This window comes from Pogona vitticeps, chromosome 11 (genome assembly GCF_051106095.1).
Source record: "Pogona vitticeps strain Pit_001003342236 chromosome 11, PviZW2.1, whole genome shotgun sequence".
NCBI classification, from domain to species: domain Eukaryota; kingdom Metazoa; phylum Chordata; class Lepidosauria; order Squamata; family Agamidae; genus Pogona; species Pogona vitticeps.
The window spans coordinates 4,134,895-4,156,469 of NC_135793.1; the positions used below are offsets into that span (position 1 = coordinate 4,134,895).

A 21,575-nucleotide genomic window follows, 5' to 3' on the forward strand; every position below is an offset into this window, starting at 1 on the left:
TGTTTAAAGGTTACCCGGTGAACTTCAGGGGAATTTGAACTTGTCTCTCCTGTCCCTCTCTATCCATCATAAACTGTCCCAGGAAGCTAACTTGGGGTCCCCCCCCCAAAAAAGGCAGGGAATTAGTGGTTATTATTTTATTTCTACTACTATCAACAGGGAAAGGCATCAGAGTTCTTCATCGACACAGGATGCCGGGCCTGGAAATCCGTTCCCATTTGATGTGTTAGTGGTCACTCTTTTACGGACTTACTTCACATGTCAAAATGATTACCCCGGCTTTAGATATCAATCCCCTTGACTTTATGGGGGGGCACGTCTACTGCTGCACTTCGGGCGCCCCTAAGACCCGAGGTGGCCACTGGGCATGAGGACTGCAAGAAGCCTCCATGTCCAGAGGCAGTGTATCTTAGTTGCATGTATACGCCTGGGTATAGCTGGAGAGGGCAGCCACCCTGGCGCCCTGTTGGAGATGGGCCTTTATGGTGTGGCCCCACCAGGGCAGAGGTGGGCTTGGGAGAAGGTTGGGGCGGTCGGCATTTTGCCGCCTGAGGCCGAGAAGGGAGAAGATGGCGGCCTCTCGCATAGAAAAGCCAGGCCAAGCCGCCCCTGAAGGGGCACCCCGACCCTCATCCAGCGGGCAGCCCGAGGGCAGGCCGGCCGCCCCTCCGGCCTCACAAAAGAGCCGGCCCTGCCCTGAGGGAAAAAAAAGCCGCGAGTGGGTGGGTAGGTCGGTCGGGGAGGGAAGGCCGGCTCGCTCGTCCTTTCAGGCGGGGGGGGGGGGAGGATGAGGTTGTTTCCCTCACGGGGAACGGAACGGGGCGGCAGGGCAGGGCGGGGGGAAGCGCCTGAGGGGAACCAACGGACGGGCCCGCCATGGCTCCCGCCGGCATCACCTGACGCCGCGGCCGCCATTTTGTCGGCGAGCGGGGCCGTGAAGCGGGGGAGGAAGCGGCCAGGAGGAGGAGGAGAGGCGGCGGCGGAGAAGAAGGAGGAGGAGGAAGAAGGGAAAGAAAGAAAGACCGGGAAGGAGGGAAAGGCGCAGGGGGGGTCCCTGGCTAGAGGAGGAGAACGAGAGCCCTTGGGGAGGGGGAGGGGGTCCCTCGGCTTGGCCTCGCCTGAACCGAGCGGCGCCCGCGGGGCCTCCCAGCAGGGCCGAGCCGAGCCAAGCCAGGCCAGGCGGGGCAGGGCTTCCCTCGGCGGGGCGGCGACCGGCGCTGCTCCTCCTCCGTCCCGCCGCCCTCGCCGGCTCCTCCTCCTCCTCCTCCTCCCTCCTCCTCCGGGTGGCCGTGGAGGGGCTTTGGGCGTCGGGGGAATTTCCTGGCCCTCGCCTTCTGCCTTCCTTCCTTCCTTCCTTCCTTCCTTCCTTCCTTCCTCCTCCGGCGGTCCCTGCTGCTTTCTCCTCCGGGGCCAGGGAAAAGAACTCGAGGCCGCGGGGGTGGTGGTGGGGGTCGCCGCCGCCGCCGCCTGGCCCAGGGACCCCCCCCCTTCTTCTTCCTCCTCCTCCGCCGCCGCCTCCTTGTCGCCGACATGTCGGGCCAGTCGATCACCGACCGGATCACGGCGGCCCAGCACAGCGTCACCGGCTCGGCCATCGCCAAAGCCGTCTGCAAGGCCACCACGCACGAAGTCATGGGCCCCAAAAAGAAGCACCTCGACTGTGAGTGCGAGGCCTGGGCGCGGGGGGGGGGAGAGAAAGAGAGTGTGGGCCGGGCGGGGGAGGGAACGGAGGGAAGGGACAGCCATTCCTACCCCCCCATCGGATCCTTTGGGTTGGGGGGTTGGACCCCCTCCTTTGGGGCCTTAGGAGAGCCCCGTCAGGCCCCCTTGGGGGGGGGGCTAGAAATGAACGCAACCGGGGGGGGGCTTGAGTTGTGGGGACGAGGCACGACCCACACACCTCATGTTTGTGTGTGTGTGGGGCTTCCTGCAAAATCATCACAGCAGGCTCAGTTTTGCATGGGGAATAGGGTAGACTTACAGCCCTGCTAAGGATGATGATGATGATGATGATGGTACTCTCAGAACTACAGAGTTGGAAGGGATCCTATAGAATAGATCATCCTGGCCAGCCCTTGCCAAGGAGCCCCCCCCGGGGGGGGGTATGGGGTGGGTCGGGTCAAAATCCCAACCTCTGGCTCCGTAGCCAGAGGTCTAAACCACTGAGCTAGGTATCCAGCAGTTCTTATAATAATAATTAATCTCAGAACGGCAGAGCTGAAGGGATCCAGTGGATCCCTGAGTCCAGCCGCTGTCAAGGAGACATGGTGGGGGATTGAACTCCCAATTTCGGCTTGGGCAGCCAGAGACCATCATCTAGATTGGCGTGGTTTCCTGTGCCAGAAAGCTTTGGGAGAGAGGAGCTTCACCACCTTGGGTGGTGCGAGACGGCAGCCTTTTCTTTTCCCTTGGGTCCCTAGAAAGAAGTTGTCTTGAACCTCACACCACTTACTACCTGGGCAGTGGAGGAAATGTGGGTTTCACCCTTGAGATGGGTCAGCTTGGGATCCTTTCACTTTTGGGGAAGGTGAGTGGAGAGGAGGTAGACTGTCTGGAGTCAAAGGATTTATTTTGGAATTAAAAGTATAACTAATAAGGCGGGCAGGGTCAATTCATCAAGAGCGGGCTTAAATCACAGGACGTCAGTGTTCAGACAGAATTGTCGTTCTTATTGGGATGGATTTGTTTTTGGGGAAGTTAAAATGCTGTTAGTAAATAGGGAAGTTCTTCATTTTCTTTCTCCCCCCTATTCGGAATCCCTCCTTCCTGCAGTTGGAAGGCATGATGAGGATGATGATCCCGTTTGGCACATCCATATGATTGTGAAGCCATTTATCTACCCACCACTCTCGGTGTTCTTGGCAAGGGTGCCGACTTGTTCGTTGGCTTCCCCTTTTAGTATTTATCTGATATCCTTGGATTGCCTTTAGTGGTTAGTCCTGTTAGGAATCTTTCCAAACGATGTGGATCTTTTTAAGTGTCTGTTGTTTATCTGTTTTTTTTAAAGGCCAGTGGGATATCAAGTGGTGTGAAATACCCTTGCCTTAGGTGTATCTGGTAATACTGGTCTCTGTGGACAAAGTCTGATGGTTCCAGCTGATAAGATAATTTCCTGTTCTTGGGTGCTCTCGGTTTTCTTCCAGAGTAATGGGGGGAGGAATATCATGGCCCTTTAGCACCGGGTTTCCCAGCCATATGCGTGTTGTAGCCCTTGTTAAATAATTTATTCTTTGACCTTTCAGAATGGGATATAGAAATTGTCATGTATGTATGCCTAAGAAACAGGCCTTTTGGTGGACAAACTTTCTCCTTTCTGAGAAGGAATGACTTTACCCCATTAAAATGCCTTTTTATGCACATATGATGGGGAACTCATAGGTTACTTGGCTGTTATAAAAGAGGGTCATGAAAAAAGGTTGGGAACCACTGCTTTAGCAGTTCTGTACATGAGGGAGTAATGATTAATACTGGATCTGCCGAATCCGTCTTTGCCGTCCATCTGTGAGTCAGAGAATCTACGTCTGTCTCTCCTTGATGATTCTTGCTTTTCTTCAGATTAAATGAAAACCTCAGATGGTTGCCCAAACTGGTCCTGACCCATCAGTTTCTGTAGGACATCAGAAAAAAAAAGTGGGAATGGGGTTTAAATGCTTTCATAGCTTCTGAGCAATGACACTTGACTGCTTGTGAACAACATTCTCAGCAACATCAACAAAGTGTATAAAGCAGAGTAACTTTTCTTTTGTATGTAAGGTCAGCAGCGCCTTTGAGGTTCTTTCCTCCAGGACAAAATTTATACTGACTTTCCAAATAATTTGAATTGAAATGCACCTTTTTCTAAGAGGTCACTGAGTTAGTGATTGTCAAGTGACTCTCATCCTAATGGAATCTGCCTCCAAATAAAGCAGATTCTTGACCTGATGCCTCAGAAGCCTGAAGCCTTCTGTTAACACGTTAACCAGATAAGATATCATGTGTCTTTCCTTCCTTGGAGCTCAGCAGCTAAAATAGTTGGTTGTTTCTCCTTTTATATAAATGGTGGAAAAAACTGCTGTCCTTGAAGAGGAAAGTTTTCATTCTAGTGTACAAGCTCATTGTGGGAAAGCCTCTGTCTTTTATCCTTACTCTTTGTTTGCAGCATGTGGCTAATTTTGATCTACCTTGTGTGATTGTTGCAAGGTTTACTGTGACTGAACTTCTTTCAGTAACTTAAGTTGAAGTGGATGGTTGTGTTTCCACAAAAGCTAGCAGATTGTGTGATGATTTTTTTTTTAGTGGTCTATAAAGGTATTGCCTACTCTTGCATTTGTATTAAGGCAATATGTAACTGTTCATTAATATTCCCTGCAGGCAGCTTATTTATCAAACAAAATGGATCCAAATTGTTGACTACCCAGGAATCTTCTAATGGTCTTTTGCTCTAACAGAACCGTGTCAACATGAAATGTAATTATCTTGGTAGATGCATTTTGTAATGTATTTAACAGACTTTGAACTTCAGTGGTGTATGTTTCCTGTTGTATTGGTAGAAAGCTATCAGAGAATTGGGTTTGCATCTGACTTTCAGGCCATTCCAGTGTCTTACTCTGCAATGAAGTGCTTCTTCGCAAACGTGTTGCTTTAATTTTGAGGTTCTCTGTGATCTCACTACGTCAATATGTCAGCCATGGCAAACTGCCTCCATGACAGATATTTTAGAGTCCTTTCTGTATTTTCAAATTGTATTTAAAATGCTGGTATCTCGAAAGTTATTTATACTACACAGAAAATGAGGTCGGCAGTACAGTATATACTCATTCAGAAGCAGTACACTATTTGCTAGCAGAGGCATTTATGGTGGTTGCCATGAGATTAAATATGGATTTTAAAACATTTTTTTACAATGATTTAATAAATTTATTTGACTTTTTGATGTTTTAACACTCATTGTATTTTCCCTCTCCCTAGTCATTTGGGTGGCAGGTTTGTTATGTTTGGTCTGTATTCTGTTCCAGCCCGTCTGATTAATAAGACTTCTGATGGTAGTAAAGTTTAGAAGCTGGAACAGTCAAATGACAAAACTTCTAAATAATTGTGCAGCCTGTGTTACCATCATTGATAGTATTGGTGTCACATTATTCTTGGAGTCTTTTAAATAAACATGACATTCTGTTGTTTAGAGAACCTGTTATTCTTGTATAAATGTATTGTCATTGAGACCATAACTTACATCGCATGCATTCTTTGAAGAATGGTTAGTATGACAATCTTAACATCATTTTGTTCTGCAAACAAACAGAAACATCAGAATTGCATAATTTCAGAAGAGTAGCTCTCTTGGTTTGATAAACCACATCTAGTCCTGTGAGACTTGAAGATTTACAGGTTTATTATTTGAACATTTGAGAACTCAAGGTATCTCATCTTTAGTAACTGCAGTCTCACTCAAGATATTTTCTGTCTGTGACATCCTTTTCCTCTTCCTGGTTTCTGCTTCCTGTGATGGGCTTGTGTTCACTTGTCAAGTTAAATTTACAGTAATAAACTAAATTGACCCAGGGAATCTGGGAAATGGTGACGTTACCCAGTAGCTTCGAATGTGTCAGTAGTAGTCATAAGCACACCAAATTCAGTGTCTTGTATGCACATCTGTTAAAACGAATATATGCTTGGTGAAAGCCAGGTGCTAAGCATTTTCCACACCTGCCAGTCTTATGAAGACCAAGAGGAGCCATGAAGTACTTGTGTGACTGCGTAATTCTGTGTTGCACAATTCACATTTCTCCTGGTTTGAAAGTGCCTATTGCTTAAAGTTGACAAAGCAAGGGAGGCTGATGGTTTAGCATTATATGAAATAGAGTGCCATCATTTGAGATATTTCTAATAAAGAGTTTCTCATAAAAATGTATAATTTAGCTATTTTTCAAATTGTTTGGTACATGGTGATTATGGATAAGGTGAAACATTGAACAGGTGGATACTCTGTGCGTTATGGTGGTGTATTAATTCAATGTTTTCCTCAATGTCTGCTTCCTGTACATTCTCTCTCTCTCTCTCTGTGTGTGTGTGTGTGTGTGTGTGTGAGAGAGAGAGAGAGAGAGAGAGAGTAAGAGTGAGAGAGAGAGAGAGAAAGTGTGTGTGTGTGTGTGTGTGTGTGTGTGTGTGTACATCTCTATGATCATCTGTTTACCCCTTGAAATTTTTGAAGCAGGAATATACTATTCATTCTTAAAAGTAAAAAAGCTAGAATGGTGTCTTGGGGAGAAAAAGGCTAATTTGGATGTAGAAAGAGGGCATGATCAGAAGCTCAACAGAATTTATGTGAAGTCTTTCACAAGCTTCAAAGTGCTTCAGTTCTGATCCCATACAGGCATATGATACATCATGTCATATGCTGTAGCTGGTCATTGGAACATGGCAAGTTCCTGTGCTTTATATTTCCCACAGATTGTTTTTGTCGGCTCTAGTGATTCCAATGGGTGGTTTTTTTAAAAAACAACAAGAAAAAGAAAGGTGGATTAGATCAAGTCTCTCAGTAATAATTTCTTCTAGTTCTAGAGAGTGGTGTAAATGCGATCATCAATGCACTAAATAGCATAATTAATTGCACTAAATAGCATATTTACACTTTTTGCATGTGGATTCTTTCTCACATCTATGTAGGCCTACTTCTTCCTCTTTCTTTCAACCTAAAGAGTGGGTTTCTGGTCTTTCCAAAAGCCAGCATGGATGATGTTTTGTCAGATTATCTATGAGGATGTAGGACAGTTTTGTTTTACTGTCCCAATGTGGTGTAATGGATAGGGCGTCACACTAGGACTCTGGAGACCAGGGTTCAAATCCCCATTCACCCATGGAAACTTATTGAGGGACTAGAGTTGGTTAAAAAACTCCTCAAGTATCTCACTTACCTTGAAAGCCTTATCAGGGTCACTATCAATCGGTTCCGACGTGATGGCACAGAACACACCATGCTGAAATGACATATCTGCGGTCGATACTGCAAATACTCATATTTGGGAAATTAGGTCTTCATTTCCGTCAAGCAACCTCCTCCTAATTCTCTGTATCTGTTAGAGGTATTTATTCAGTTCAGAGATTAACTGTAGAGCTAACATACTTATATTCACATTATTAAATATTAACCTACTTTTTACAGAAACTTAACATTCACAGTTATTATTTTTAAGACCCAATTAAATAAAAAAAAAATCTGTCCTGGCAAGTTTTTCCACACTGAAGGAGAAACGGTCAGATGAAAACCTGCTCTACTGCTGAGAAGAAAATCCTTCAGATTAAAAATGAAGGAAGCACTTAAGCGTGGATTGTGCTGATAACATGTTTTCAGCGTGGTAGAGTCTGGTACATCAGCTAGTTCTGGAGTCTTCATTTCAGAGAGGTTCATATAGCAGACTAGATCATAGGCACTGTTGAATAAAGTGAAATTTGTGGAGTAAATGCAAGATAGTGCTGTTTGTTCCTTGGTTTGCCTCTCTGTGTTACTAAAGTATGCTACTTATTCCTTCTCGGCTGACCGAGTGGGTTGCTTTCTCTCTTTCTCAGTCTTTGATGAGAATCTAGCTTCTGACCGCAAGCAGGTTATGCTGCCAATGGAAATATTTCTGTTGCTAAACACTTTTAGGAGAATAATGTTGATGGTCTGGCATTTGTATTTTGTTGAGCTACGAATGGTGAAATTGCTGGCGCTTTACAGATGGGATAGACAGAGAGAGAGAGAGAGAGAAAGAAACCCCATATTGTCATATTGGCCTGCACGCTTGTGTAATGAATGGAATGCTGGACCTTGTTTGAAGAAATCCTGGGCTTGAACTCTGATGACATTTTACTGGGTATCCATAGGTCACGTCATTGCACCACAGCCAAATATAGTTGCTAGAACAAAATGATAGTGTATATGTGGTTGTGAGCATCTTGCCGGAAGCATGGTGTGTGGGTTGACAACAGGCTCTTAACTTGCACTCAAATAATAGGCATTTCAATAGGGATGAAGGGAGGTTGGCTCAAGTTCAGGTGATCTTCCTCCCCCCACCCCTCGCCTTGAGTCTGCAAGGATATAATATTTTCTCACGGAGTTCCCATTTTGCATGCATGGCATCTCGACACTCCCCAGTGTTGAGATTGCCATGCATGCAAAATGGGAACTACAGAAGTTCAGTGGCTTAAAAATGTGACAGTGTTGTGGGCAATGTGTGTGTTTCTATTGGATTTTAGTTGCAATTTCTGCTTGTGTTGCTTTCAGTATTGAATTGCTACAAGTAAAGAAGTCCCGAGTAAATATTGAGACACTCTCTTGGTTTGCAGGAAGAAATGCCTACACTGACTGTTGCATTGCAGCATTTTGTTATGTTGAGGGTGGCAGGCATAGATAATAGGATCCCAGCCACTGAATTTGTCTTGACGTTTGGGCATCATATCTTAGAATGACAACAAAAGCAAAAAAAATGTTGTGGCACCTGTAAGGCTAACAGAAGTATTTCAGTGTGAGCTTTTGTGGATTATAGCGCTCTTCTTCAGATGTTGACCATTTGTGTCTGGAACTGAATTGTACAGTAGTTTACAAAAGCTGTCCCTGAAATAAGATGGTTAGTCTTCAAAGTACTGTATAGCTATCTTTTACTTCATTATTGTTTTTGTTGTTGCTGAAACAGAGTAACACCGCTTTCTCCCTGAAAAATCCGGGAGCAGAAACTACAGATCAAAAGGTTTGGTCAAAACAGTGTTGCCAACCTGCCAAATTATTCGTTGAAATGGATTTGTCATTGTTATGCTTTCAGGCTTCTTGTTTACATTAAATACAGACAAGATTGTTCAGATAAGGCATCTGTAGTAATACTCGAGAAACTCTTAAGGGTCCCATCTGGAGCACTTAATTTTCTTAACTCTTAAGAAAGCCAGCGTCAAGGTTGGAACTGCACGGTGGCATCGCTGGCCGTTTGGAAGAGCACTGTGTTGTACCTTTCTGAATGACTCGGGTTGGGCAGCAGCTGAAAGTCTGAAGCAAAGCATTTTATGGCTTGTATGTGGAGTGGGGGACAGTTTTATTTCTTTAAAAATCATCTACACCTCCTTCCGTGATTCTAAAAGTTTAATCAGGCCCTGTCCTTTCTCTTCCACTATCCCATTGTTCCCTTGCCTTCAGTTGAATATCTGATCGTCTGATCCATACATCTTTCATATCTCTGATCTGCTGTAAAACAATGTAAAATATTGCAGAGGGAATGTCAGCTAGCATCCTAATCACAGCCCCCCATATTGCAGTATGGGGCTAATGCGTAGTATTGGCATTGGAAGTAGTGATTGAAAAAGTGACTCCAATTTACAGTACAGTATAAGAAATGACTTAGAAAGAACTGCTGCTTCTTATTTTGGGCCAATTGTTGGATGTGCTGATACTGTGCATTTCTCAATATGTTTTATAAGGGAACTTGTTGTGTGTGTTTGCATAAGTTTGCATATGCTTGCATAGTTAGGGAGTTTTTGTGTATCTTGAATCTACAGGTTTACTTTGGGTCAAGCCTGTTTTATTCTGTGCTAATAGATACTCAGTTGCCTGAATTTGCTGTTGGGGACACGATACTGTTTTAGCTGCACACTCAAAAGTTTTATCAGCCAGCGTTTCGCTTACTTTGTGCCTGGAAAAGGATGATATACATTGAAGCGTTACCAACTGTGTACAGTATGTTGTACTCCAGATTGTTTGAAGTTATGGCTGTGGTGGATGAGAAAGAAGTCAATGTAGGTACATATTTTTCAAGGAAGCAGCTGGGACGTGGTGGCGCTGTGGGCTAAACCGCAGAAGCCTGTGCTGCAGGGTCAGAAGATCCGGCAGTCGTAAGATCGAATCCACGCAACGGAATGAGCACCCGTCGCTTGTCCCAGCTCCCGCCAACCTAGCGGTTCGAAAGCATGCAAATGCGAGTAGATAAATAGGGACCACCTCAGTGGGAAGGTAAACAGCGTTCCATGTTTAAATCACACTGGCCATGTGACCACGGAAAGATTGTCTTCGGACAAAACGCTGGCTCTATGGCTTGAAGAGCGGGATGAGCACCGCCCCCTAGAGTCGGACACGACTGGACAAAAATTGTCAAGGGGAACCTTTACCTTTACCTTTAGCTGGGTTAGTCCGGGGCAGAGGACATGTCATGCATCAGAAGAAGGGAGTTGCTATCCATGAAAGCTTAAATTTGTTTGTCGTAAAACTGTGACGAACAAATTTAAGGTCGGCCTGTATCTTATAATGGAAAGTTTTCAAATGAGAAAGGTAATATTATAAGTTTAGAATTTGAGCAGCTTTGCGGGTGATGCTAAACTATAATTTACTGCATACAGCCAAGTGCAGGATGTGCAAAAGCGAGCTGGGGGACCACCCACCCTCTTGCCATGAAGATGAAGAGAGATAAACCAAACCATAGTTCAGCTTTCACTGACTCTGTTGTTATCTGTGAACCGGAGAGAGTGATATTTTGCTAGACAAACCTGAAAAACGCTCGATTCTTTAACGAATCGTTAGAGTTTCTTTAAACCAAATTCTTGGCAGTGTCGGAAGAGCTGAATGCAAGTCATGCCAGATTCTAGTTCCATGTGGAAACATGGGCCCTGTGACAAAGTGATTATTATGACATTTGTTTTTAGCTGCTCTGAGTGTGTCAATAGAAAAGTAAGATAGAAAAGATAATGGGGTTCACTGCATTGGGGGTTCCCCTTTCCTGCTTTGATGGTTGTTCTTTATGTAATGACAGAACCGTCCCTGTAGTCCCACAGTGCGGTCAAAAGTGAGAGATTTTTGTATTCCTTGGTGTTATGGGGAAGATGAGACGTGAGCCTGCAGGTTTTGGTAGGAGAAATGTGCTTCCCTCACCGTAGCCTAACCAGAGCTGTCCTGCCTTCATTCTCAAATTCTGCAATCCTCCCCTTTGGATATTTTTGCATTCTGCAGATTTGGGTTTGTGCCATTTCTCTGTGCAAGTTTTCTGGCCTGCCCTGTTGCTCAGGAGGCGACAAATTCTCCAGCTACCTTCCAAGAGCTTCGCCTCCCTCCTCCCTGGAAGATGTCGGGACCATTTCTTTTGATCAGATGTGCCCGTTTTAGAGCCGCATATCTCATTATCCATTTAGTCAAGGACAGTGTGTTTTGTTTGCCCTCATTAATTGGGTACACCCTTCTTTTAGCACCTTGCACCCGTGCTTCAGACTCTCTCAGGATTGTTTGCTGTAGCTGTACAAGCTTACTTTTAAATGACAAATGGATACAAGAAAAGGACAGAAACCAAACTTAGCTACTGGTTATAACTGGGTTTCAGCAAGTCAGCTGTTGGCTTCTGCTAGAGAAAGAAACTAGGGCAACTTGATGGTAAAAGACGCAAGGGGGAAGCTTAGGAAAGTTTAATATATAAGACTTTTTCTCTGCCAGGGTCCATGTACATCTTTAAAGAGAAAATAGGTAAAAATTGGTTTGGTTAGAGGTGGCAAGAGAGGGTTCATAAACCTATTTCAAATGTATGTTTATATTTGGTCTGCTCTTTCTGTCACATTTGTGTGTGGTTCTCTTAACTGAAGCTTCTTGTTTCTTATATTTTAGATCTAATCCAATGCACAAATGAAATGAATGTGAATATTCCACAGCTGGCAGATACACTCTTTGAGAGGACAGCAAACAGTAGCTGGGTAGTTGTGTTCAAAGCTCTAATTACAACACACCACCTCATGATGTACGGAAATGAGGTAAGGCATTCGTTGTTTGTTGTGTGGTAGAAAAGGATTTAAATAAAATGCTGGCATTTGTGAATTGATACCTGATAGAAAAGTAAAAAAAAATACTATGGATTTCGTGTTTTGTCAAGGGATTGTACTTGATGACCCTTGTGCTCCCTTCCAGCGCTACATTTTTAATGATTTGATTACTCTGATTTACTTGATTTACTGTTACATATTTCCTTATCCATTCCTTTGTTACTGCTAGCGTTGCATGGAAATTAGCTTCTCTAATAGAATTATGTCCATGAAAAAACTGAAGTAATTTTAAATTGGATTCTTGATTCTTTCGCCAAACAGCGTTTTATCCAATATTTGGCATCTCGGAATACGTTGTTTAATCTCAACAACTATCTGGATAAAAGTGCCATGCAGGGTAAGCATATTCTTTTAATTTCTTTTGAGAAGAAATTTGCAATTTTTGCGATAATTTTTATCTGCAGAATGGATGTTAGGAATTTAGAGGCATTCAATGAATCTGTTAAGCTGCCCCTGGTGATGGCATATGGCCTGTCTTGCATTGTATTGGTTTGGTAACTCATCATTAGTCCCTGAGTCTTTTCGAAACCCACAAAAGATGGTAGCATTGCTTGGACGATTGATGGAGATTTCATAAACCATGGTCTATGAAGCTGTGAATATGAATCAGGGCTGACATATTCTCCATTGCCCTTTCCCCTGGTCACATGCTGTTAATTGGCATGAAGATAATCAGCTTGTGTGTGATGGCAGAGTTACCTGGTTTGGATGCAGTTTAAGACCTTTGTATCAAAGCCAGCACACAATAGGAGGGTGAGAGGAATGATCGCTCAGCCAAAGAGCTGCTTCATGGCTTTGTAAAATATGGTATATGGAGCTTTGTGCCCTCATCTGAACTAAGCAAGTATACGAATCATGCCTTTGAAAGAGAGAGCCATGGTAAAACGAACACTAAACCCCAGAAATTGGATATTTCCTTCATGGTTCTCTGATCTCATGGGTAGGCAGCCTATCCTTCCACATATTGTTGGACCCCTATCCCCATCTCCCCTAGTTATTTGGTTGTGGATCATGGGAATTGCAGTCTTGCAATATATATGGAGGGCTCACCAAGCCCTGTCTTATGTTGATTGATTTAAAGGCTGCTTTTCAGTCGGTTCATTTGTCCGTCTGAAGAGATACGTGTAGAATTCAACATTATTGTGTTACATTTGTGTTTCTTTTTAAAATTGGTTTGTGTGCATTTTTGAAATATATTTTTCTGAAGAAAAAAATTCTGTATTTTCAAAAGGGAAGAAAATCAGGTTGATTTTGTTTGCTTTGTGATAGATCCCGTTAGTAAGATTGGTTATCAGCAAACTAAATGTTTCTCAAAGAGAGTGTAAAGTAAAGTGGTGCCTTGCTTTATGATCGCTCCGTTTAACGACGAAATCGCATTACGATGAACTTTTTGCAATCGCTTTTGCAATCGCTTTACGATGTTTCCTATGGGGGAATTTCACTTTGTGATGATCGGTTCCCTGCTTCGGGAACCGATTCTTCGCAAAACGATGATTTTCGGACAGCTGATTGGCGGTTTCAAAATGGCCGCCAGGTAAACAAAATGCCCCCCCCCGCTGTTTTCTGGACGGATTCCTCACTGCACAGGCAGTGAAAATGGCCACCCTATGGGAGGATCTTCGCTGGACGGTGAGTTTCCAGCCCATCGGAATGCATTAAACGGGTTTTAATGCGTTTCTATGGGCTTTTAAATTTCGCTTTACGACGTTTTCATTCTACAGCGATTTTGCTGGAACGAATTAACGTCATAATGCGAGGCACCACTGTAAACCACACTGACCTATTTTTAAGTAAGGTCTATGAAACAGCCTCACAGGTTCAAAACTTGTGGCATTCATAAATTTAAGAGGCAAAATCACATTCAAAGTAGCCACCATCTTATTCATCACTTCTAGAAGAACGACAGCTCCACTGATAGCTTCAGCTGCATGTAAAAAAGGTTGGAAGGAAATGGAATTAAGTTGGAGCACAATTGGACAGAAAAAAATGGGAATATTGGAAGCATGAAATATCTAATTAGAATGCACTTTACTTCCAGGATATGATATGTCCACATTCATCAGGCGATATAGCAGATACTTGAATGAAAAAGCACTTTCTTATAGACTTGTAGCAGTTGATTTCACCAAAATGAAAAGAGGGTAAGAATTCTACATTTATTTTATTTGTTCTTATTTTATTATATTTATATGCCACTGTGCTTCCCATAGGGACCCACGATGCCATAGTTCCAGTATTTGTGTGACCATTAGGATGGCTGATAGAACGAAATTATTGGGGTAGAGTTCAGTTCTAATGCAATTTATGGCAAAAAAAATGAAAATGAAAGTTTTGACGTGAAATTTTGGAATCTTTTTTGCTGATTTGGTAAACGTCACCTTCAGTATATCTTGAATCCACATAACATGGCTGGTGGCACTGTACCTAGAGTAACAGGATGCATACGGCAGTATCAGAAGTTAAAACCTTTTAGACAATTAAAATATTCAATAAATATTTGAAATAAGTGGGCCTGGAATTGGGAGAAGCTTTTTGAGTGCTGTCGCAGTTCCACTCGTATCAGCAAAACCTCCTCCTACCGGCCAATATCAGAGATGCAATGGCAGAAGAATATGATGGCGTAACTGCTGGTTCCTTATATCACAGGTTCCTGAAATTCTGTTCTACTTTGTAGTGCTTCCTCACATGGCATTGAAGCTTGTAGGCTTACATAATTCTGGTTTGTTTCCTGTTGTGTCTTTGAAGGATCGACGGTGTGATGAGAACAATGAATACAGAAAAACTCCTGAAAACCCTTCCAATTATTCAGAATCAGCTTGATGCACTTCTTGATTTTGATGTAAGCCCTGGAATTTTCCCTCTGTTTCTTCAATCTAGTCTGGTTACAAGAGGGGGAAGAAATATGTTGTCATTTCACACCCTGGTGCTTTAATTTCTTGAAATCTCTTTGCTTTTCCACACAGGCAAACCCTAACGAACTAACGAATGGGGTAATCAATGCTGCCTTCATGCTCCTCTTTAAAGATTCTATTAGGCTTTTTGCTGCCTACAATGAGGGGATTATTAACCTATTAGGTATGTGAAACAATAAACGAAAGTCGTTTAAACATTAAAAAATAGAGATTGTCTTTTCTTTAGTATTTTCTGTGTGCATTTTCCCTTACATGTTATCCTATTCTCCCTATTAGTTTCTCTTTCCCCTTTACTTTCTGTAGTCATAGTCCTACTTCTCTGTCTCCCTCCCTGAATTCCTAACAAGTGGCAAACCACTCTGTTGTGCAGTGCATAGCACCTTCTGCCTCTTAACACTCGTGTGCCGGATCCTATTTCTTTTTCAATACTGTTGACCAGCTGGAATGTTCATAAACATCCCGTAACACATCAGCAGCTAAGCCAATATCCAGAAGGGCATCTGAGTCACATGAAGAGAGTAGCAGCCAAGGTTTCAAAAACAAGAACGTGTCCTACAGTGTTTTAGTTATTGTTATGGAAATTATCTTCTTTTGATAAGGGCAATAAATGGCCAAAATGCTTACTTTAGAAACCTAGCATACTCATGAGTTTTAATCTTGTACACCATTTGTGACAATGATAGGTACCTAAAAGGTTATCCCAAATTATTTTCAACAAAGGTACATTGTTGAATAAATTTCAGATGCCCCTATAGGCTGAAATCCTGTTCTTTATCATAGTAAGTTGCACTATAGTGGGCCCATTGAATCAGTAGGGATTGAATGAGTCAACTCCTAAAAGTTCAGTTGAATCAAATGGGACTACTCTAGTGTGGCCTCCTTTAGACTAGTAAATTGCAACTAGTAAGCACATTTGTGTGAAGGAGTTGACTTACCAAATCTCTACTGATTCATTGGGCTTACTCTAGTACAACTTAACTATGTTAAGCACAGGATTTCATCCATAGTTTATACTTCTGCTCTGGAAGTGCCTTATATCCTTTTTCACTATGTTTAGATAAATTAAGGCTAGGGTTGCTTTACAGAATAAAGTTTTGATTGTTTGGAAGATGTGTGTAAGCTCAGTTGTCAAGCGCTAACAGGCATTTGCCCTATTCATTGGCTTTTAAAAATATTCTAAACCCGAATACATTTTATATGCATTCTGTAAAACTGAGAACCTTACTAAGCCTGTTTTGAGGCAGTCAGGATCTGTAGATGTATCTTGTGTGATCACACTTTTCTTTCTGCAAGGGTCTTGTGAAGGCTTTTAAGGAATTAATAGGATTAACGTTTTATGGATTTGCTTTTTGGTCTTGACTAAAATTGTGGCTAAGTAAAGTTTGAAGTAATTCGTCACTTACCTGACATGAAAAATTCCTCACTCATTTAGTTGAATTAACAGGGGAATATGTCATCTTCTATCTTTTATCAGACTGCTTTATATTACAAGTTTAGAAGCAATTAAAAGTTGCTTAAGCAGGCACTTTCTATGCATGTCTAAACATATACGTACCCTAATTTTAGTCTCAAAGTAGTGCAATGAAGCAGTCTTCCAAATTAAGCCAACATTATTACTAGGTCTTATTCTTTCCCTACTCAGTCCCTAGTTGCTTTTGGCTTCAAAGAATGAGGGGCCTGACTTTCATGAAGCTTCCCACCTGCTCAGAGTTTGATCATCTGTAGGCCAATTTTGCTCACCACAGAGGACTAGACTGATTTACAAGCCTGTAACAAAGATATGGAAGACTTTAAGAGATTGGTTAGAGGTTTCGGCATGCTTTCTTGGCTTTCAGTATTGAAGGTAATGGCTCTCCTGCACTAAACACAGCAGGGCCACATTCTTGAGGTTTAAACAGAATGTGCTTCTGTATGGGAACTGCACCATTAAGTGCATGCTCATCGGAGAAAAATGTACTGATTGTGTGATGTTAGTTGAAGGATCTGTGCAAGAATTCGCCTTCTAAGATTCAGAAATACTGCCAGTGCACATGGTTTAATGTGCATGGCTGTGCCTTCAAAATTAGACACGATCTGTTGACACCACAGAAAGTAACAGACAATCTCATTGTCTTTTAAAGAATGAGGAGGGGGGGAACAGGGGCTTTTGTGTAGATCTCGTAGTGACTGAATACACATATACTTGGAAGTACATAATATTATTTCTTCCATTCTTGAAAGGCCTAAAGATTGATTAACTTTTTTTTTTATATGGCTGAACTTCAGAAGGTAACAAGCGGGATCCAGGTGTAGAGCCATCTGGGGAGGCTCTGTCGGCTTACAAATAGAAACACGCTGGAGATACTGGGGCTTTCAAACCCACCCCGCAACATGACTTTAAACATCAAAATTTCCTATCCTCTGCCATTCTCTTTTCAGTACTTCTGTTTCTGAGTTCTCTGTTACAGTCTTTGATCTCTTTCTATATTTTCCTTTTAATTTCATGTTTCAGAAAAGTATTTTGATATGAAGAAGAACCAGTGCAAAGAAGGTCTGGACATTTACAAAAAATTCTTAGCCAGAATGACCAAACTATCAGAATTCCTCAAAGTGGCCGAGGTAAATAAATCCAGTATCAGCAGTAATATGTCATCTAGCTCTCTGTACTGGTACAGTCATAAGTGCACAGGGTTGTAACTCTTCCCTCTTCATTTTGTGCAAACCTAGATTTCATGTGATTGTTGGATGTAAAAAAAAACCCACACCTCACTATATGCCGTTAAATGGATTTATTTTGAAAAAGCCCGCTGTTACTGATTAACAAGTGTCTAATGTTGAGAAATGTTTTTTTACAAAAAAAATGTTCATTGAAACTGGTTTTCGAGTCTAATGTCAAAATGCTGATAGGACGTGAAATGCATCGGTGCTGCTTAAGAAATATCTTGCAGGATCTCTATATGAATTTCAGCCGAGCAATGGCATTTAGAGTTGTACCAGTTCAGAAAGCTCTTCATGTCCTTCCTGATTCCTTAGCTTTTATGTAGACATTCAGATCCACAGTTCTTTCTTTTCATAGCCACTGCATGTAGTAATGTACATTTTTTTCCCTTTTTTGTGAACCCAGCAAGTTGGAATTGATCAGGGTGACATTCCAGATCTTACTCAGGTCAGTGTACATTTCATATTAATTTAAGCCCTTTGTCCCTTTGTGGTTTTTAACTGTTAGTATTCCATTCTACACATTCTGCAAAGTCATTCTTTTCCATATATATATGTATGTATACACACGATATATGGAAATATGTGTCATTTTCCCTGTGATTTGTTTTGTTTGTATAAGTAGTGTGTTTGAGCATTAGCAAGTAGTTTTGTAACTAAGTTGATCTGGTCAGTAATATTGCTAAAGATTTATTGAGAGTTTATTTTAAAGCAACAGCAACAGGATGAATGTCTTTTTTCCTAAAATATATGGATTACCACCCAGTGATCAGAGCGAACTCTTGTTTTGTTCAAATAATGTTTTTTCCCCTTCAGATTAATCAACCAGGATAGTGAGACCATTCTCATGTGCATAACACAGCTTTCTTCTTAAAAAATCCTCTCCCCCTTAGCATTATAGTTCAGTGCTACCCTGTTTCCCCAAAAATAAGACAGGGTCTTATATTAATTTTTGCTCCAAAAAACTCACCAGGACTTATTTTCAGGGGATGTTTTATTTTACAGTCATGTCATCTTCTGGATGCTGCACAAGGGTGGAGGGCGGGGTTTCGCTTAACTGGGGCTTGTTTATGGGGTAGGGCTTATATTACGAGCATCCTGAAAAATCATACTAGGGCTTATTTTCAGGGAAACAGGGTAGAGACAGGGTGGGTTTGATTTAAGTCAAATCGACAATTTCATTCATGATTTAAGTTTTTAAAAATTGATTTTTTTGACAATTTAAATCAATTTTTAAATTAAATCGTGATTTAAATCAGTTGGATTTTTTTAAAAAATTGATACTTTTCTTATGCTGGGTAGAGCATATAGAGAATTCAGCAAAGTTATTTTTTGGGATATAATCCATGGCTGTCTGAAATAATCCATTGGTGGCTTGAAATAATCCATGGCTGTCTCGGGGCGGGGGGGGGTGTCAGCTTTTTTAAAGGAGAAGTTATAAACAGACAGAAGTAAAGTTGTTTCTTAGATCCTAGCAGAAATATACATTGTCGGTCCTGAAAACTATAATTTTCTGCATTTTTTAACTGGTGAGGACACCTAGGATGCAGGAGTGTAGCTGCGTTGCAGCCGTAAAGGGTTGGGAAAGGATAATAGTTCTATGGAAGACTGCATGTTTTACAGTATCTGGAAAAGGTCCAGGTTTTCAATTTTTTAGGATCTCTCCTTTCAAGAGTTTGTTGGTAGGTGTATAGAAGAACTTGATATGGGATCTTAGAAAGAATTGGCCAGTCATTGTTGAAAATAATAGACTAGATAGGTAAGGGAGTGGTGTGACTCAGTGTAAAGGCAGTATTATGAGATGGACTGTACAGGATTGGTTCATATAGATCAGCACCATAGACAGGATGAAAAATTCTTTCTGCTCAACATAGAATTTAAATAGGTTTGCATGGTAAAATACCCCATCCATTGCCTCCGTAGCTCTATTTTTGTTTCCTTTGAACTATTGATGAACTAGCTCTATGAAAGCCGCTTCTGTTTCTTCTTCTACTTTGCATGTGCTTAACCTCTTGTACTCATGTACCTGTGCCACCTTCTGAGATCAACTCATGTGAAAGAACTCCCAACTTTAAAGAACTGCTTAGTTTCTTCATTTTCAGTTGGCCCACCTATTGGGATCAGATTGCACCCCACTCATTGCTTTGTTAGCAACCTGGGCACCCTGTCAGTGTAACTAGTTAAGCCAGTCCCATCATTGTGGCGTGATGCCTTAGAGCAGTGGTCCCAACCTTGGGCGTCCATATGTTCCTGGGCTACAACACCCAGAAGCCTTCACCACCAACTCTGCTGGCCAGGATTTCTGGGAGTTGAAGTCCAAGAACGTCTGGAGGCCCAAGGTTGGGGACCACCGGTCTAGAGCCAAACGTTTTGGAAGAACCTTTCCTTGGAGTCTTTTTAGGGGAAGCGGTGTTCCTTCCTACAGTATTAACTCCTTTAGTGAAATCATACCTCAGGAACGTCAGACTTGTGCATCAGCTTGAGGATGTTCTTGGAACTGCCGTGTCATAAGCAAGAAACCACAATTGTATAATGTAGGCTATTGATAAAAAGAAGGAATTTGTTTTTTTAAACGAAAGCACGTATACAAATCTGAAAATACTGCTGTTTCAGACAGCCTCAAATGTGGGGAATGAAATGGCATCTAGGTCTTGAGCTGACAATCCATGTTGAAAAAGGAGCCAAAGAAACGTTGAACTGATCTGTCAAGCTGTTAATGTTGCACCTCTTGAAGCATTGGGCTATAGTGGTATACTTGTCAAGAAGCTTTATTGCCAGAATGTCTGATTGCCTTGGGAGTAGGTTTTGCAAGGAAGGGAGAGGTCAGAAATTCAGACCATCAGTTTATTTATTTGTTGACTAAAATTACATCATTTCACTTTGCTGTTGTCTCTTAATCTTTGTTTCAGTAGCGAGCCTTCCTTCCCAGAAATTGTGAGAGTCTCATAATAATTATCTTTGCCCAACGTTTTAGTGTACAGTATACCGTCATCTGTGTCATTTTCTGTCTACTTTGCTGACTATAACATGGGTTTTAAAACTAGGGCTTTGACTTAATTTGTTAAAAAATTAATTGGTTTCCCATAATAATTCATTATGGTCTTTAGCAATAAGTTCATGTTATCTAGTTTGTTTCTACTGGGTGCTAATTTGGGCCTTTTCTCCCCTTCCTCTGTTTCCCACATGAGGAAGTTTCTTGTTTCAAATTTCACTTCCTCATGATATCCAGTCAGGTGTATGACTTGAGCATTATGCTGGCACTGGGAGATTCAGGTTCAAGTCCCTAGTGAGCCATGAAACCCACCTTGAAACCTTGGGTCAGTCACATTTCTAGCTCAGTCTCCTTCACTGGACTGATGTGATGATTGGGGTAGAGTAAGGAAAAGTCATGTCTACTGCTTTGAGCTCATGGAGGAAAAAATTATTTATTTATTTTATTTATATCCCGCCCATCTAGACCGAAGTCTACTCTGGGCGGCTGACAACACTCAAGAATAATAAAAAAATAAAACAGCAATATGAATACAATTAAAAATAATAAATAATTTAGACATTGACCTGCCTAAAGAGCCAGGTCTTGAGTTGGCTCTTAAAAACACCCAGCGAGGGAGCCAGACAAATTTCTTATGGGGAGATTGTTCCAGAGGCAGAGGCGAGGGGCCACTGCTAATGATGGTGATATAACATGGGTTTTTAATCATCTAAATGTAATATTAATATTTCTGTTGTAGAATTAAAATCCATGGGCTGGTATCTGTTTTGTTAGTCTCAAATAGAGAGTAGACTCATTGAAACAATTGCTGAATGGTAAGTCAGACATTAAGTACATCCTGTTGAATCGGTGGGTCTGCTCTTGTTGAGATTAACCATAAGATACTGACCTTTGACGGTCTTAGGTCTGGATCTATTATGTCCATACTCTTTCTGTTTTTAACATATTCCTGAAAAGCTTAATTTAGTACTCTCTTCTCGCTGGTTCCTTAGTGTCCTTAGTCCTTTGAAGATATTCTTTGGAAGTCATAAACAGTACTGTACAGGATTTTGGCTAATATTACATCTTTCCATCACCTTCCCCCCCCCCCTTTCTCATGCTGTTATCCATCTCTTCCTTCAAGGAGCACCTGGAGTCCTCTTAGTTTACTTTCCCAACAGCCTTGTGCAGTAGGCCTTGTC

The 21,575-nt window shown here is 42.0% G+C and overlaps 1 protein-coding gene across 4 annotated transcripts in view; it reads left to right on the top strand.

Moving 5' to 3' along the window:
* The first annotated feature begins 1,157 nt into the window (after positions 1–1,157).
* The window catches only part of LOC110074281 (phosphatidylinositol-binding clathrin assembly protein), a 38,537-nt gene continuing 18,119 nt past the window's right edge, over positions 1,158–21,575 (top strand). Inside the window, exons 1-8 of one of the 4 annotated variants that reach the window (XM_072981370.2) lie at positions 1,158–1,660; positions 11,582–11,724; positions 12,055–12,130; positions 13,832–13,934; positions 14,539–14,632; positions 14,757–14,868; positions 17,197–17,303; positions 17,809–17,850. In XM_072981370.2, coding sequence (XP_072837471.2) covers positions 1,531–1,660; positions 11,582–11,724; positions 12,055–12,130; positions 13,832–13,934; positions 14,539–14,632; positions 14,757–14,868; positions 17,197–17,303; positions 17,809–17,850 — 807 coding nt within the window. In that variant the 5' untranslated portion in view covers positions 1,158–1,530. Of the gene's footprint in view, positions 1,661–4,059; positions 4,447–11,581; positions 11,725–12,054; positions 12,131–13,831; positions 13,935–14,538; positions 14,633–14,756; positions 14,869–17,196; positions 17,304–17,808; positions 17,851–21,575 lie in introns of those variants that run through there. The other 3 variants (XM_072981371.2, XM_072981372.2, XM_078380790.1) reach the window with 3 other exon arrangements.